The 15,712-nt window shown below is 49.1% G+C and overlaps 1 protein-coding gene and 1 long non-coding RNA gene across 2 annotated transcripts; both read right to left on the bottom strand.

Annotated features, from left to right (window-relative positions):
* Positions 1-8,518: 8,518 nt before the first annotated feature.
* On the bottom strand, positions 8,519-13,929 carry LOC123165341 (squamosa promoter-binding-like protein 15; the record flags this gene model as incomplete). The annotated part of the gene is given in 11 exon segments (XM_044582972.1): positions 8,519-9,632; positions 9,723-10,343; positions 10,440-10,584; positions 10,668-10,803; positions 10,912-11,029; positions 11,116-11,223; positions 11,322-11,396; positions 11,509-12,359; positions 12,447-12,640; positions 12,856-13,609; positions 13,705-13,929. Coding segments are annotated over 10 exon segments (3,390 nt in total). The 3' UTR covers positions 8,519-9,200.
* Positions 13,930-14,838: 909 nt separating this feature from the next.
* On the bottom strand, positions 14,839-15,511 carry LOC123170558 (uncharacterized). Its single transcript, XR_006485252.1, has 3 exons — positions 15,381-15,511; positions 15,146-15,260; positions 14,839-15,053 (listed from the first exon to the last, which is right to left on the bottom strand). It is a non-coding gene; the product is annotated as an uncharacterized lncRNA (long non-coding RNA).
* Between the last annotated feature and the right edge of the window lie 201 nt (positions 15,512-15,712).

Here is a 15,712-nt window from a genome sequence, read left to right as displayed (position 1 = left end):
TTATTTAATTATCCTTTATAAGCCCTTTATGCGGTGTCGCTCAGACGCCCGACTGCGGCATGCTTATTATTTAATTATTCTTTATAAGCCCTTTATGCGGTGTCGCTCAGACGCCCGACTGTGGCATGCTTGTTATTTAATTATTCTTTATAAGCCCTTTATGTGGTGTCGCTCAGACGCCCGACTGCGGCATGGTTAATTTATTTGCACCTTTTTCGAGGAGTCAGTTCAGACACTCGATCACTACATTCTATTTCTATATTGCATACTCATATTTTACCCGCATGCGTACATCATGGATTTCGTATATTTCGTGACAGACGTTATGATCATAGAATATTTCGGAGCATGTTTTGATATATTATACCCGTGTTCTTGATGTTTGCGAGTACATTCAAACGTACTCACTGGCTTGTCCCTGGCTATTGTCTTGGCCAGATTTCTTGCGTGGAGAAGAGCGTTACGATGACAGCCCCGGAGCCTACGCAGTGATGATAGCAGCCTCGCGAAGATAGGAGTTATCCTGGTCAATTGTTCTTGTGGGAAATGGAGTCCCATAGACGCAGATGAACCGCAAACCGCTTCCGCCATCAACCACTAGAAACCAAGTGTTGTACTCATAGGCCACAATGGTCTTGTACTTCATATTTTGTACTTTGCTTGGAATTTCTGTACCAAGTTGGTGCCTCATCAGCTAACAGTAATCCTGGGGCTGGTGAGCACAAGGGCCATTTTCTGGAGAACTAATATCCCGAAAACCCGGTCCTGACATGTCCACAGTAACAGGACGACTTGGAGTTGTATTCCGACCTCTGACAACTAGAACGGGATACTTATTAAAACACACCTAGATGATTTCCAGATACAACTCGGTGATTGCTCTCTCACAGGGTGATGAGGAGAGGATCGTCGGGTAGGATTATGCTATACGATGATACTTGTTACCATACCAGCTACTCTCTTCTACGTCTGGAAGATGGTGGCTGCCAGAAGCGTACTCTTTGATAAGACTAGCTACCCCCCCCCCCTTATTCTGGCATTCTGCAGTTTAGTCCACAGATATTACCCCTTTTACAGATACTGATGCATATGTAGTGTAGTTCCTTGCTTACGAGTACTTTGGATGATTACTCACGGTTGCTTTGCCCCCTCTTTTCCCCCCTTTTCCTTTCTTCTCGGATGATGCAACCAGATGGTGGAGCCCAGGAGCCAGATGCCACCACCGGCAACTACAGCTACTCCGACGGATCCTACTACTACGTGGAGGCCGCCGACGACCACAAGTAGCTTAGGAGGATCCCAGGCAGGAGGCCTACGCCTCTTCGATATGTATCCCTATTTGTGCTAGCCATCTGATGGCACCTTGTTTAACTTATGTCTATATCTCTTCCGATGACTTGTTTATGATTGAGCTTATGTATTCGAGCCCTCGAGGCCCCTATCTTGTAATATGAAGCTTGTATGACTTTAATTTGTGTCTAGAGTTGTGTTGTGATATCTTCAAGTGAGTCCCTGATCTTGGTCGTACACATTTGCGTGTATGATTAGTGTACGATCAAATCGGGGGCGTCACAACTGAGATAGTGCAGAAGAAAGAGATGGAAGCAAAACACATCCAGACAGCAGTGAAGGTCACATGGAATTATAGCATTCCTTATGGGAAGGCTTGGAGGGCTAAGCGGAAGGCTATGGAGGAAAGGTTTGGGACATTCTTTGGCTCATATGATAATGTTGTCTGTCTCCTGGACATACTGAAGGAGAGGAATCCCGACACTTATGTTAACGTACAACACACAAGGTTGCCGAGTATACCAGATTTCAAGGTGTTGAAACGAGTATTCTTCTCTTTCGCTATGTGCATCGAAGCTTTCCGGCATTGTCCTCTTGTGATGTTTGTGGATGGTACATTCCTGGCTGGTCAATACAAAGGGCAACTCCTGACTGCCATTGGTATGGACGGGAACAATCAAACCATCCCACTTGCCATGGTATTTGTGGAGGTTGAGAACTTTCCGAGCTGGGTATGGTTCTTCCGGCAAGTGAAAATTGCCAGCATGAAGGACCGACCAAACGTGCGTGTCATTCATGACAGACATGCTGGTATATTGAAGGCCATGAAGACACTAAGGATCCAACAGAAGACGAACCAACACTTTGGAAGGATTTGCAGAGCCGGTGGTGCATGCGCCATCTTGGGGCTAACTTTTTCTCATAGTTCAAGAACAAGCGGTTGATGAACTTGTTTAAAAAATTATGCAAGCAGGACCAGGAGCCTAAATACCAATTTATTTGGTTAAAACTTGATGAGTTTACTAAGAAGCAGGTCCGTGCCAAGAAGAAAATGGAAAAATATTAGGTTAAATTAGCATATCTCATGGCGGAGCTAGAGGAGCCAGTAGGTCTTTGTGACTTGCTAGCAATTTGACCCTCCTAATACTACGAAAAAGAAGGGGAGGGCAATAAAGGACTTTTCACAGTGGATAGAGAAAGAGACTCCCATGAATTGGTCGTTGCTGCGTGACACCCATGGAGCTAGGTATGACCACATGACAACCAACCTTGCAGAGGTGTATAACTTTGTACTCAGAGGGAATAGAGCATTGCCACGCACAGCTATTGTGGAGGCTGTATTCCATGGAACTTTGAGGTATTTCAGAGGACACGAGTTAGCAAAGAAGCATATAACAGATAATGAGAACAGACCTTACTGTAGTCATGTCATGGAGTACATGGCAAAGAAGATAGAGAAAGCAAAGAAGCACACTATGAGACTCGTAGCTAATCAGGAAGGTATGAGGTTCACCTACCCACTGATGGTTTTGGTTTTGCAAATGAGGTGAAGACGCATGAGGTGAAAATTGGAACGGAATTTTATCCAACGTGTGAGTGTACATGCAACAAACCAAAGTTGTTGCACCTGCCTTGCTCACATGTGTTGGCTGACTGTGGCCAGATTGAGTTGGACTCCATCTCCTTCGTGTCCCCATACTACTTAGAAGAGGATGTACTCAACACATGGACCGGTGAGATGACAGGGTTTAGATTCAACGGCAATTTCAACAAGGTAAACAACGATGAGAGTGTATACATCCCAGATCCAGAACTTCGGTTAACAAGTAGGGTAGACGTAAGGCCCATCTCATCCGAAAGGATATGGACCAACCTGAAGTTGGTGGAGCAACCACAATGTTTGCTATGCGCGGCTTATGGGCATAGGATGAAATATTGTCCCGACCTGAACAAAGACGATGCTTCGACATCAACGACTGCAACAATAGGAGCAAGAGGCGGACGTGGTCATGGCAGTCGAGGCCGAAGGGGAGGACGAGGAATAAATAACTCACAAGCTATATAATGTGACGGACTATGTTTTAATTTGTAATGTCGTCGGGACTATGTTTTACTTTGTAATATGTCTGAACTATGTTTTAATTTGTAATGTCTTCTGGACTATGTTTTACTTTGTAATATGTCTGAACAATGTTTTAATTTGTAATGTCGTCTAGACTATGTTTTACTTTGTAATATGTCTGAACAATGTTTTAACTTGTAATGTCGTCTTGACTATGTTTTACTTTGTAATATGCCTGAACTATGTTTTAATTGCATATATGTCTTTGTATCCATTGCTTGATGGTAAGATTGATAGAGGTTGCAAGCAAGCAAGAACTTAGACGTGTTGGTCACTCGCACCCCAAAGACTAACTGGATGATACACCCTATATGGGTTAATAGGTATTGGTACATATAATAACTTACATGTTATGGGTTAATATGTATTGGTACATATAATGACTTACATGTTTGACATACTTTATGGGTTTGACAGTTCGGTCTATGTCAAGAGCCTGTAATTCTAGTTATTCCACGCATACCAGACCACGTTCACAAGTAAGTAAAACTATGATAGTTGCCAGCACTACATTCAGAATATAGCTAACCATGTAACGCGCATGTCAATCTCAGGTACAGTCGTGTAGGAGGAAACAAGTCCATGGTTGTTTGGCTTCAGAGCATTAGCCCTTATGTTCATGAATGGACTACCGTGCCGACAAATATCTGGGATGAGGTTCGGCCCTTTGACTGGGACAAGTTCAGGTTGTATTTGCAAACTTACCGGGATACAACGAGGATCTACTTGGTTCCATCAGTTGCTCCCGGTCAGATTGAAGCCCCTCTCACCAGCGATATGTACCCAACTGCCTCTGTTGTGGGAACGAGGCACCACGCGGTACGTGCCATGGTTCTCATATGTGTAGTTTTATCATAACCTTATCATATACAATGGGTTAACTCTTCATATGCAGAGTGACTTGACAGTCCAGGCACGAGAGGAGGTTTCCGCTTTAATGCAGCAGGTTGAGAGGGGGGATACTATCCCACAGCCAGAGCACCTCTCATGGTTGAGGCGTATGGATGAGAAGTTAAGAGGGATTTACGCAGCTCTTACATCTAGCCGATCTTCGGATGTTGCAGCTCCTCGTCCAGCACATCGTCCCCCACGTCCCTCTGTGTAGTGTTCAGAACCACGACACTCTGTGCAGTGTTCAGAACCATGACACTCTGTGCAGCGTTCAAAACCACGCCACTCCCTGCAGCGTTCAGAGCCACCTCCTTCACAACCAGGGAGCTCTTCCTGGCATCAGCCACCTCCTTCACAACCAGGGAGCTCTTCCTGGAATTAGCCATCTCCTTCTCAACCAGGGAGCTCTTCCTGGCCTCATCAAATGGAACTAGATAACACTACTTTGTGCATTTTTTAAACATTGTAGGTCGCAAATCAATTGTACATGTTTTACTATACCGTAGTAGGCAACCAGTCGCAACAGTTCATGCATTCAGTGCAGTCACCGGTACATAGTGGTGCTGGATGTGGATTAGAGGGTTATGGCAATGACGATGACCAAGCTGCAAACACTTATGAATTCTCTCAGATAGTGTTTCACACTCCACCAGCACCACCGACGTAGGAGACACAAACAGTGATAGACGAGGTTATCTATGGTCCTGGTTACCGTGGGCCTCGCCCATCGCCTCAGCGTTTTCGCCTTCCGGTCCTCGCCCGAGGAAGACCCAGATTCGTCGTCGTCCCCAGCAGTGATATGGTTATCTATGTATGAGTCATTATCTATGTTAGTTCAGACTTTTCTAATGTGTGAGTCATTATCTATGTATGAGACATGCTTCATGTATGTATTACTATCGCACTTGCTTCTATCAGATCAGGAGACATATATCGACCTATGTATGTGAGACACATATTACTATTAATTCGCATTGTTATTCCAGTTACATTTCCAAAGAGACTGCAACAGTTAATTAAGATACAAGTACATCTGAATTAAACGATAGGGCTTAACTTAAAAAATACAACTTACAAACTACATGAAGGCATCATCGTCATCCTCCGTCGATGCAACACTCTTGCCCTTCGACGATGTGTCACTCTTTCCCTTCGACGATGCGGTACTCTTGCCCTTCGACGATGCAATACTCTTGGACTTGGTGCTCGGCATGAAGATATTGTCTTCGTCTTCGCTGTCGGCAGTCCATAAATAAGTATGCTCTGCTGCAGTCTTTAGGTAAGTTGCACCCTTATGATGTTGCTTTTCCCACCTTCCATGCAACCTGAGAAATTCTTTCTGTATCTCCTCATAGTTCCTTTCAGGCCACCCAGACCTACGTAATGTGTGAGCCAACTCATTCAGTATGGTGTCACTACTGATGAGTTCGTCCCATGAAACTATCCTATTGTCCATCCTGAAATCGGTGGCTAACCTCAGAAGACATTCGCTCATCCCAGGGTGAAAACTAAGATCAAAAGGATAGTTGGACATCTCGACTACACTATACTACACTGCTTACCCACCTTAGTGTCAAGGGGGTTTTATAGGTACACAGGAGAAAATGGCGGGAAATAATGGCGGGAGAGAACGGCGGGATTGAGTTGGCGGGAACATATGGAGGGAAAGGATGCCGGGAAAATATGGCGGGAAAGGGTTGGCGGGAACGTATGGAGGGAAAGGGATGCCGGGAAAGGGTTGGCGGGAATATATGGAGGGAAAGAGTTGGCGGGAAACCATGGAGGAAAATGGTTGCGCAAAAGTATATATTTTCGATGTCTATAAGACGGGCAATGGTTGTACATCATTCATAAGTCAAATTTCAAAAAATAAAACATTTCGGCCTAGCAAAAGCCGAAGAGCGCAGTCATGCATCTTCAGCCTGCAATTTACGCGAAAAGCTGGGGCCCAGGGACTCTTCAGCCTACACCTGACCGAAGAGTCCTCTTCGGCCAAACGCCGACCGAAATGACAATCTTCGGACCACCCGCGACTCTCTTCGGCCACCCAGAGGCCGACGGGGTCCTAGTATTGATTTTTGTGCGTTAGGTCGTATAGTTTTTAAATTTGCTATAAAAAACGTGATAGTTTGAGGGGGGATCCTGTTTTGCTGGGATGTGTGGGATGCTGCCGAGATCTGATCTCGCTGAACACTCGATGGTTGCTGTGTATTAGTACCAGAAAGAGAAAAAGCGCGGGGAAACCCCTCAATTCGAGGGGGCTGTGAGTTTGCGCCTATGATTCATTTGTTTTTCTCTTTCAGGACTTATTTTATTGTTTATAGTCTTCTGGTGTGGCGCAGTGGGGTGTTTTCTCGTCAGTCGGCGCGCACTGTTGATGCCAGCCTCCCAGCCATCCATCCTACGAAACGTGTGCGAAGGTGTAAGATGGATTGGTCTGCCGGCGCCCACGGCCGGCCACGGACACCAAGCGAAACGCGCACTCACCACGCTCACGGTCTCGTCCATCAAGCAGGGCAGGTCACGTCCCCGCTCGCGATCAGCCGGCCGAGCAGCTATCGCAACGTTTCCCTCGAGGCTTTCCGGCTCTCCCGGGTGGATAGATATATGTATGATGATGTACGTACACGTCTTCATCGTCCGTCCGCCCTGCCGCTGCGGGCGAGGGCCGGTCACCCAGTGACCCACCCAGGCTATCTTATCTTGTCCGGAGGCGGAGGAGGGTCGATCGGCTACGTCCGTCTGCCCAGGCTAGCCGCCACTGTAGTAGCTAGCACTAGCAGCGGCGAGGACCGTACGTGTCTTCCTTCTCCCTGGGCCACCTGATGTCCTGATCCATCGTGCAATCATTCAGGCGGCCCATCGTATCACATGCGGTCAGCCGAAGAATCGATCACATGTACAGTACTAACGGAGTTGAGTCATCTAGACCATCTCTACGCACTGCCGACGTCAAGGGGGGCATGGTGGTGGTAGGGGTCATGTCATGGCGTAGAAACAGCGCTAACGGGTGGAGTGGCTGACGCTACAGTTGACGTGCGAGCGGCCTAGTGCGAGCCACTAAGATTTGGCTTTTACCCTACACCATAGAAAATCGTAGTTGACCCTGCAATCTATTTCTTTAGGCTACGTATTTATTGAGTGATAATCCAGGTGAAACATTGTATAGACCCAGCTGCAGGAGATTCCGTTTCAAGTTGCGCATGTTTTCTATTCGATCGTTTTATGTAGCAAACTGGCTCCAAAAACTTATGTCGTGCTCATGCTCTCAGCCGGCGGGCCGCGGACGTGAACGTAGGCTCCACCCGCCGTGACGGGGTGCTTCCGTCGCGCGTGGCCGAACGTTCGCTTCCTTCCGTTGCACATCACCGGCTCCCGGAACGGGACAGAGAAGCCGGCCACTTGTGCTCCGAAAAGCAACACGCCACAGGCCCCTAACCTCTACCCGTGACGCACTGCTCGCGATCGACCGCCAGTGTGCGGCTCATGGCAACACGCAACAGCGTGGTCCATCTTGTTAGGCGCGCGCGATCGGGCACCGTCCGCCGCCGCCTGCCGATCGACACGGGCACAGCGAACGGTGAGCGTGGGCGAGAGAGGCAAGCAACTGGCTGGAAAGAGGGGCGCTCACATGCTCCTGCTGTGCCAGTAGCAACTAGACCGCCACTAGATGCCGTACGTAAGTAAAGCGGCCGATCAAGGCTGGCGGGGCGAATCCATGAGGACGCGGGAGGGCGGGTACGGCGCCCCTGCGTGCCGTCGCTGTAGGCGAGAGATGGGCTGGCACCGATCGATCGTGGCTGCATGTGTGTGTGGCTGGGAAGCAAGCGTCCAATCCGACAGCCATGTGGGATGGGCAAAGGGGGAGGGACGAAAGCCATCGGCCGCGCGACACGGACCGTGGAACGCACACATGCGCCCCCGGCCGGGAAAGGCATCGTTTCCTACCGTGCGAGCTGTGCAGATCACGCGTCTGGGTCCGGCTTCTGCCCGCCCGGGGCGTGCCAACTTCGGCAGAATCTGGCCGGCGTGTCCGCCCGGCGATCCACACACGGCGCGATCCGGAAAAGCTCCGGCATCCCATTCGCATCACAAGCCCCCCGCGCCCGCAAGGATAACACAGCACAACTAGACTTTTTACACCAAACACGGAAGCGAATCAGCATAATGGGCATTGCATACTGTATTTATAAAGGACAAGGAAATGCATGCACAGAACAAAAAAGATACCCAGGCTTTCTATCAAAACGGGAACTCCAGAGTTGTTATGGTAATCGAATAAACCAATAGATCCGGATACACATGTAAATCTGCCTCATTCCTATTTAGCTACTGACACTATCGACCATTTATACTTCCCCCTGCTACCGTCTAAACACAAGACAAAACAGTAAGAAACACTGTATTGGATACACAAAAAAGATTTAGTAAGAACAGAGACCAAGATAAATAAATACCATCTTATGATACATGAAACAGCAGATTCACACTTACACCAGCAAAAAAGAAATCAAGGTTACTTACTGATTAAGCACAGAACTATTGTTGCCTCTGTCTTATTGCTCTTGACATTGACAAGCTCTTGTACCTTCCTCCCTCGTCACAAAACTACTATGTGCCAACCCTGCCCAAGTTTTATCTTTTGGCAGGGTTCTCCAATCCCCCTTTTCTTGATTCTCTGCCCTTAGAAGCTGGCTGCTGATTATCCCCACATATCAACACTTTCTTCCGGCAAGGTTTTATCCATGCAAATATTACATTTCATCATCCATGTCCATGGGCAGAGTTCCATGGAAACTGGAAAGGTTAAAAGCAATCTGGTTCCACACCCTCTGGTTCTTGTAAGGTATTTCCTTAATAACATCACGCGGCTAAGTAATAAGGCATCCTCCAATGTCTATGTGGGACCGAAATCCAACCTCTCCCACTTGAAGGACCTACCAGAATTAAACCGCAGCAAAGCTCGCATGAATACACAGACACAGACACACACTGCTGCTATGGCAAGCATTGAATGGATGTAGGGGCGAGCAAGCAATCCTCGAGAACGCATAGGGCGTCTTAGTAAGCCAGACTCCAAAATGGCGCACTGGTTGCAGGATCTTATTTCCAATGCTTGGATCCCAGATGCATTATTCGCACCAACATTCCCTGGTTGATCCATATGAATTTCACCTTTGTTGAGCACAATGGTAACCTGGCTATTCTTCCTGTCCATAAGCTTTCGCGTGACAAGTTCATTGTATGAGCCGTTGTTCCTGAACGTCGCATACACTTCAGGAGATAGCCCTTCATCGTCTAGCACGGAGTGCCAGCAGCTCAAACCAATCTGCAGTAATAACAAAAAACAGAAGAGTTATCAATGTGAAATACTAAGAAATAACTATGATAAAGAGAGGTTAAATTATACAGGGCTTACCTGTTGAGGATCATCTGTCAACGCATCAACTATATCCTCTGCATCATCAATGGATGCAGCTAGATGTAATGGAGTCAAACCACCAGGGCCGGGATAATTTGGAAGGAAAGGGTACAGTTTGGAATTGTCAGGGCAAATTACAACAAACTGCACAAGCAAATGCACCATGTGGCTACTCTTCCTTTTCACTGCCCTGTTCAGAAGATGAATCTCGGAGAGCATCTCCAGAGTCTCATGTGATAACTCGTCACTAACCATACTTCTCTTGGTAAGAATTTCGAGTAGTGTTTTAGTGAGGGAGCACCAGTCCCGCTCATTTGAAAACAACAGAAGGTGTCTGAACCGTGCAGTAGAGAACTGAATCAACTCTGAATGAGAAACATCTGATTTGGTGGAAGGTGTGCATGCAGCGGCCTTCTGAAAGAGCCAGCCAAGTTCATTAAGAAAATGCAGAACTTGATCCCTTGGCTTTAGCCGCCTAGCATCATGGACCTGATCATCTGGAGAGACATCAGGAAACCGCGAATCTTCAAGTTCATCTTCAAGGTTTCTTAACTCCTGACAGATGCTTTTATTCGCAAAAATAACAGGGAAGCTGTTTCCTCTGAACCTGTTCTCAACCTGCATGTATGAACATTCAAAGTTGTAATCACCTTCCTAGTGCTAAATAGAGTAAATCTTTACATATCTAGAGCAACCGAGGTACAAAGTACAAACCTCAATAAAGCAACGCCCAAGAGTAAGACTTGGTTCTCCCGGTAAGTCAAAGGTCTCGACTCCTGAATCATCATATATGGTACCCGGATACGCTGAACATAGTACCTCTTTCGATATATACTTCCCCGCGCTGGTGCAGTGGATCCTGCAAAGATTCAGAGTCAATGGTCAAGCAGGAAACAATTACAATACCCGCAAAAAAAAACTATTTTACAACAGGGAACTTACTGGGTGCCCGGGATCGTTAGATTACGGCCCTTAAGAACGAGAGAGGTCTTTCTCCCACCAACAACAGCAATTGGTGTCACAAGGGTCAACTCAGGGGTATTCCATGTTCTCCATGATTTTGAGAGGCGGGTCATTCCTGGAATACAAATTTGATATCAACCAAAACGAATTCATAGTCAAAACCCATCGAAGAGTGAGCAGGAATAGAGAAGAAAATTAACACACAAATAGTAGTTATGTATACCATCTTTGTACGACACCAACTGGTTGTCGCTTCGAACTAAAAACCTCCCTTTTCTCCAGAAATCCAAATCAGAAGCCTGAACTAACGAGTTTACTCGCTGGAGGAAATTTTCTTCAAGCTGCATTAAAAATCATACGATGTTAGATAAATTTGCAACAATTCTATTGCATGCATTCGTTTTTGCTAGCGTAGCAGCAGACTTACTTCATCCCATGCAATAGTTGGCATTGACAGATACATGGATAGTACAAGGCAACCAGGGCGAATGTAACCCTCCATTTCAGTGGGGCTGTGTTTCAGCCAATTTACAACCTAAGCAAGGAAGGAGAAACATTTCAATTATATGGTGAGTGAAATGCACTGGAAGAGTGCCTTCCAGTTACCATGTTGGCACAGTTTCGTGGTCATACCTCGTCACGAAGGTTCCCAGGGATTGAGCCAGGTTCCTTGCCAAAGAGCTTGAATATAATCTTTCCAGTACGATCCTACAAAATGGAAAATTGTGCGCAAATTAGGTTGAAAGCGCATCTAAAATAATAAATGACACCTTGGCTTGTGACATAATCAACTGAAATGGCAAGCTCCGATATAAATTACCTGTCCATCTGAATTTGACGTTGATGGAGAATGGTCTGAACCAGATGTTGAAGCATAACATGACTGGTATGTGGGGTTTGGTGGTGACCCATTTTCCGTTGGCCGTTCTGAATCCTTGAAAAGCTCAAGCGGTGGCGCGCACCATGCCCGAGTGGTACTGTTCTCAACTGTTGCACCATCTTCTCCATAGTCAGCAATACGAGGATGCCTGATGCCTTCATTTACTGAACGAGTGGGGAAAAATGTGTGTGTTACAGGTGGAGAGGATGAAGGAGACCTCTCGTCCATAGGATTACTGCTCTCGGAAGACAAGTACTTATTTGCAGTGTCCATTTTCACAGGAATGTCCTCATTGTTACCAAACAATTGCAGCGACAAGTACGGATGGGTATCTCGGTCTGGCTGCTTATATACTTCAGGTGGACTTCCATGGGTGCTGCTACTCCTTAACATACCAGCTGCGGGAAAAGGTCGAATGGATTTCTCATGGGAATTTACAACACATGCTGGCTCTGTTGAATGACTCTTGCTCTTGTTATTACCACTGCTATCACTGCTCCCCTGGGACTGAGATGTATTGGTCTCGGGGGTTGATGTCCCAAGAGCACCAGATAGAACTGTTAGCAAATCCATGGTTGATGGCACAGTCTGCTTGTCGACCACCTTTGTTGCATTTTGGACAGAAGAATCTTGTTGTTGCCCCTGCGAGGCATTCAAATCAATGGCTTCTGATGGAGGAGACTTTGCCACGGAGTTTGCATTATTGATTGAGTTTATTTTGCTTATGATTTGGACCAGATTATCTTTATCCGGTATCGGAGGGATGCTGGGTAGTTTACCAACATTACCACCTGTCAATGCAGAGACAGGAAAAATAGTAATCAGGTTTAAATCAACAAGTGAAAGAGCGTATCCAAGTTCAGTAGGGGATCAAGTACCTTGCAAGCGTGCAATAACAGTGATCAGATTGACAATATCTTGTGTCCTATTTGCTGCATTTTCTTGGTTTTCAGGAAGCAGCAATTGTGAAGCAACATCTGTTGGCTGGGTTTTCCTCCGCCGTCTGTTGTGTCCGGCAAGCCTTCGCCTGCAACTCCTCTTACCCTCATCGAACTCCGAGAGCGGATGAAATCTAAATGATTGACCAGAAGAACCAACTTTTAGTAACTAAAATGCTCTCAGCCTGCAGAGAGACCATAAGCATTGGATAGAGAAACCATTTCTCTGGCCCAATACACACACTAGAGCAACCGGTGGCATCATAGAGATAAATCCCTAAAAGTGGCATCATAGCAAAGAATCATGCCACAAAAAATTTGGGGGGAAGTTTGCAGGCACGATCATTACCTACTACACTGCTGGCAGAAGCGCTGCATCTGGTTGCCAACTACCGCCTTGGTTGTCTTGCTGTGGATCTCACACACCTTGTGCCTCCGGTGGTAATCCTTGGCGCTGGTCAGATCCGCGCGGCAATCATCCACCTGGCACATGGGATAGCTGCCGCCTCCGCTAGCGCTCCCTCCGCCACCACCGCCGCCGCCTCCTCCAGAAGCAGTTCCGGGCGATCCAGACCGAACCCTCTTGCTAGGCCTAACAGCCTGCTCCTGTGACGCCCGTGCAGGCGGAGAAGGCGAAGAAGACAAGGTAGTTGTCGGGCTCACATCCATCGCCATCGATGCCTCCTCCCGCAGGGTCAGCTGAAGGCTCAGGTCACCGGCACCCCCGCCCCCCTGCCGCCGCACCTCGGCAGCCGTCGCCGGCGGCGGCTGCGCCTGCTGCTGCTGTTGGTGGTGATGGTGGTGGTTCAGCCCGCCGCCGAGGCGGAGCGCGTCGGAGGACGGCCTGGCGGTGAAGGCGCGGCTGTCCCAGTCCCACATGCTGGGGTTCCAGTTCCCTCCGGCCGCGGCGCCGGCCCCAATGGGGGCGTTCTCCGGCGGCTCCACGGCGGGCCACGGGCTGCCGCGCTTCCTGGCCGCCGCCGCCGCATGGGGAGGCAGCGGCTGGATCTGGTGCAGGTACAGCGGGGAGGCCACCTGCGGCCCCACCTCCCTCTGCATCACCCGCGGTCCTGCGCTTCCCACGCCCGCTTCTCCCCTCGGATCTGCACGAGCCCAGCGCCACAACACGGATCAAAACGGACGATCGCCGACGAGCGGGAGCGGGGGATTCGATTGGAGCAGTCGGCTAGTCAGTTACCTTTGCGCGCACGGAAGCTGGGCGAAGTCCCGGAAGAAAACCCGCCTCACCTCATGTCGCCTCCGCGGAGAAAACAGGAGCGGGGCGAGGCAAGCGGCCCAGAGAAATGGTGGAAACGGCGGCCGGGACGCGAGAGCGCGGCGCTGGCGAGAGGCGCGAGGGGTGAGGGAGGGGGGAAGGGAGACGAAGACCGAGTGGGGGGAACGAATCGAGCCGAGACGAAGAGGCGGGTGGGAGGGGAGGGCGAGCGCAGCAGCGCACGGGGTTCGGGTTGGGATTAGCTGCTCAACTAGCGTGTAGCGCCATGCCGCGGCAAGGGTGGGAGGGGGTTCGCGTCGCGTGGCGTGGCGTGGCAGGGGGCGCGTAATTGGGGAGGCGGGGCAGGGGCGAACGCGCGGGGGAGGGGCGGGGGTGGGTGGTGGCGCCCCGCCGTCCCACGCCGCGGGCCGTACGGGCGGGTGGGCCTGGCTGGCTGGCTGGGGGCATCGCGCGAGTTGGCGATAGGCACGGGTGCAGTGGCGGTACTGGTACTGGTACTGGTGCTGGTGCGGGTAGTACGACTGATGCCGCTGGCCCTGGCCCTCCCCCTCTCCGGCCTGTCAACCGCACCACCACTCGTACTCGTACCGCGGCGTCTCTGCCCGTGCAAGGCTCGCCCCCGCGGTGCGGGTGCGTCCCCCCTGCCCGCTCCTCTCGGTCTCGGGTCGCTTTGCCTGCTGGCGCCGGTACGTCGCATTGCCCGGCCTCGTATCCTCTGCGCGATCGGGTCCTCCTCGCCGAACGCTGGTACTGCATGGTGCTTCATTATTGTACTTGGCCTGACATGTGTAGTACGAGTATTCAAATACTATCGGTGAGAAAAATGGTGTTCAAGCTGGCTACAAATGAAATTTTGAATTCAAGCCCCGCGTTCTTGGGCGAGGTAGCAAGAAGAAAAAAAAAAACACCGCGGATGAAAAGTCAAAAACTCTAGCATACTTGAGAATTATCATCATTCGGCTGGCGGCTATGATCGGTAGGGCGTCACCGAAGCACGGGAATCTCAAAAGATAGAAATGCTTGCTAAATCTTACAAGAAAAAATACATGCAAAAAATAATGCTTTGCAAGGTTTAATCTCATTATAGATTTCCTCCATAAATCTCATTTTATTGATGTGCTATTATTATGTGAAGTATCTCATAGGAGTTTTAAGGGAGGGGGGGGGAACAAATTTAAAACATAATTGTTTTTAACCTGGATAAATGGATCATTCTTATCACTTCCTTCTCTCCCTCCTTCTGGTAGCTCCGTTGAGAGACTCCTATGGCTCCCTGGGCGATCACATGCCTTGTCTGATGGCGCTGCCGGCTGGAGATGGTTAGGGAGAGGTGATCAAGCTCCTCTCTGTATATAATAATGGTTGTTTAAGACTTGCCTTAAAATTGTGTTCGGTGTTATACCAGACGGGATTGTGTCGGGGGAGCTTATGGGGCATGCATGGTGGTCGTCGTCCTCTTACATGTGGTGCTCCAGTGGCTGGAGCCGAAGACGAGGAGGCTTCATTGTCCCTAGTGGCTGCCCAACAACGAAGATGATGAGTTTGCCCCGTCTACTCCATCCAAGACGTCGTGGTGGAGGGAGCGAAGATGCAGACAAGGCAAACTCCTCCGTTGAGATGCGAGCGCAATTCCTTACCGTCATCAGTAAGAGCGTCCACTGAGGCGCTTTGGTGCCCATCAGTGCCCCCTCCCCCCTCCCCGGTTGTGGATGTGGTGTTGGTGGTCATGTCGGTCATAGTTGTTAGTCCCCTACTTCTTCTGGTCGAAAGGTGGCCCACTAGAGCCTCGTCATCAGCTCCGTCATTCCTCCCGGCGAGAAGCTAAAAGGGAGGCATGTATCTAGCATTAGCCGAGCGTTTGCTTCTTCCTTCGCCGCCGGCAAAACTGGTGGATATGGGGCAGCGAGGTCACCACCCCAAGTAGTTTATCCCCGGTGGCGGTTCCTTTGGCTCTCCACTAATCCTATTA

The sequence above is a fragment of the Triticum aestivum genome, chromosome 7D (assembly GCF_018294505.1).
Source record: "Triticum aestivum cultivar Chinese Spring chromosome 7D, IWGSC CS RefSeq v2.1, whole genome shotgun sequence".
NCBI classification, from domain to species: Eukaryota; Viridiplantae; Streptophyta; class Magnoliopsida; order Poales; family Poaceae; genus Triticum; species Triticum aestivum.
The sequence above is the reverse complement of the archived record's forward strand: the minus strand, read 5'-3'. Positions and strand labels throughout refer to the sequence as shown.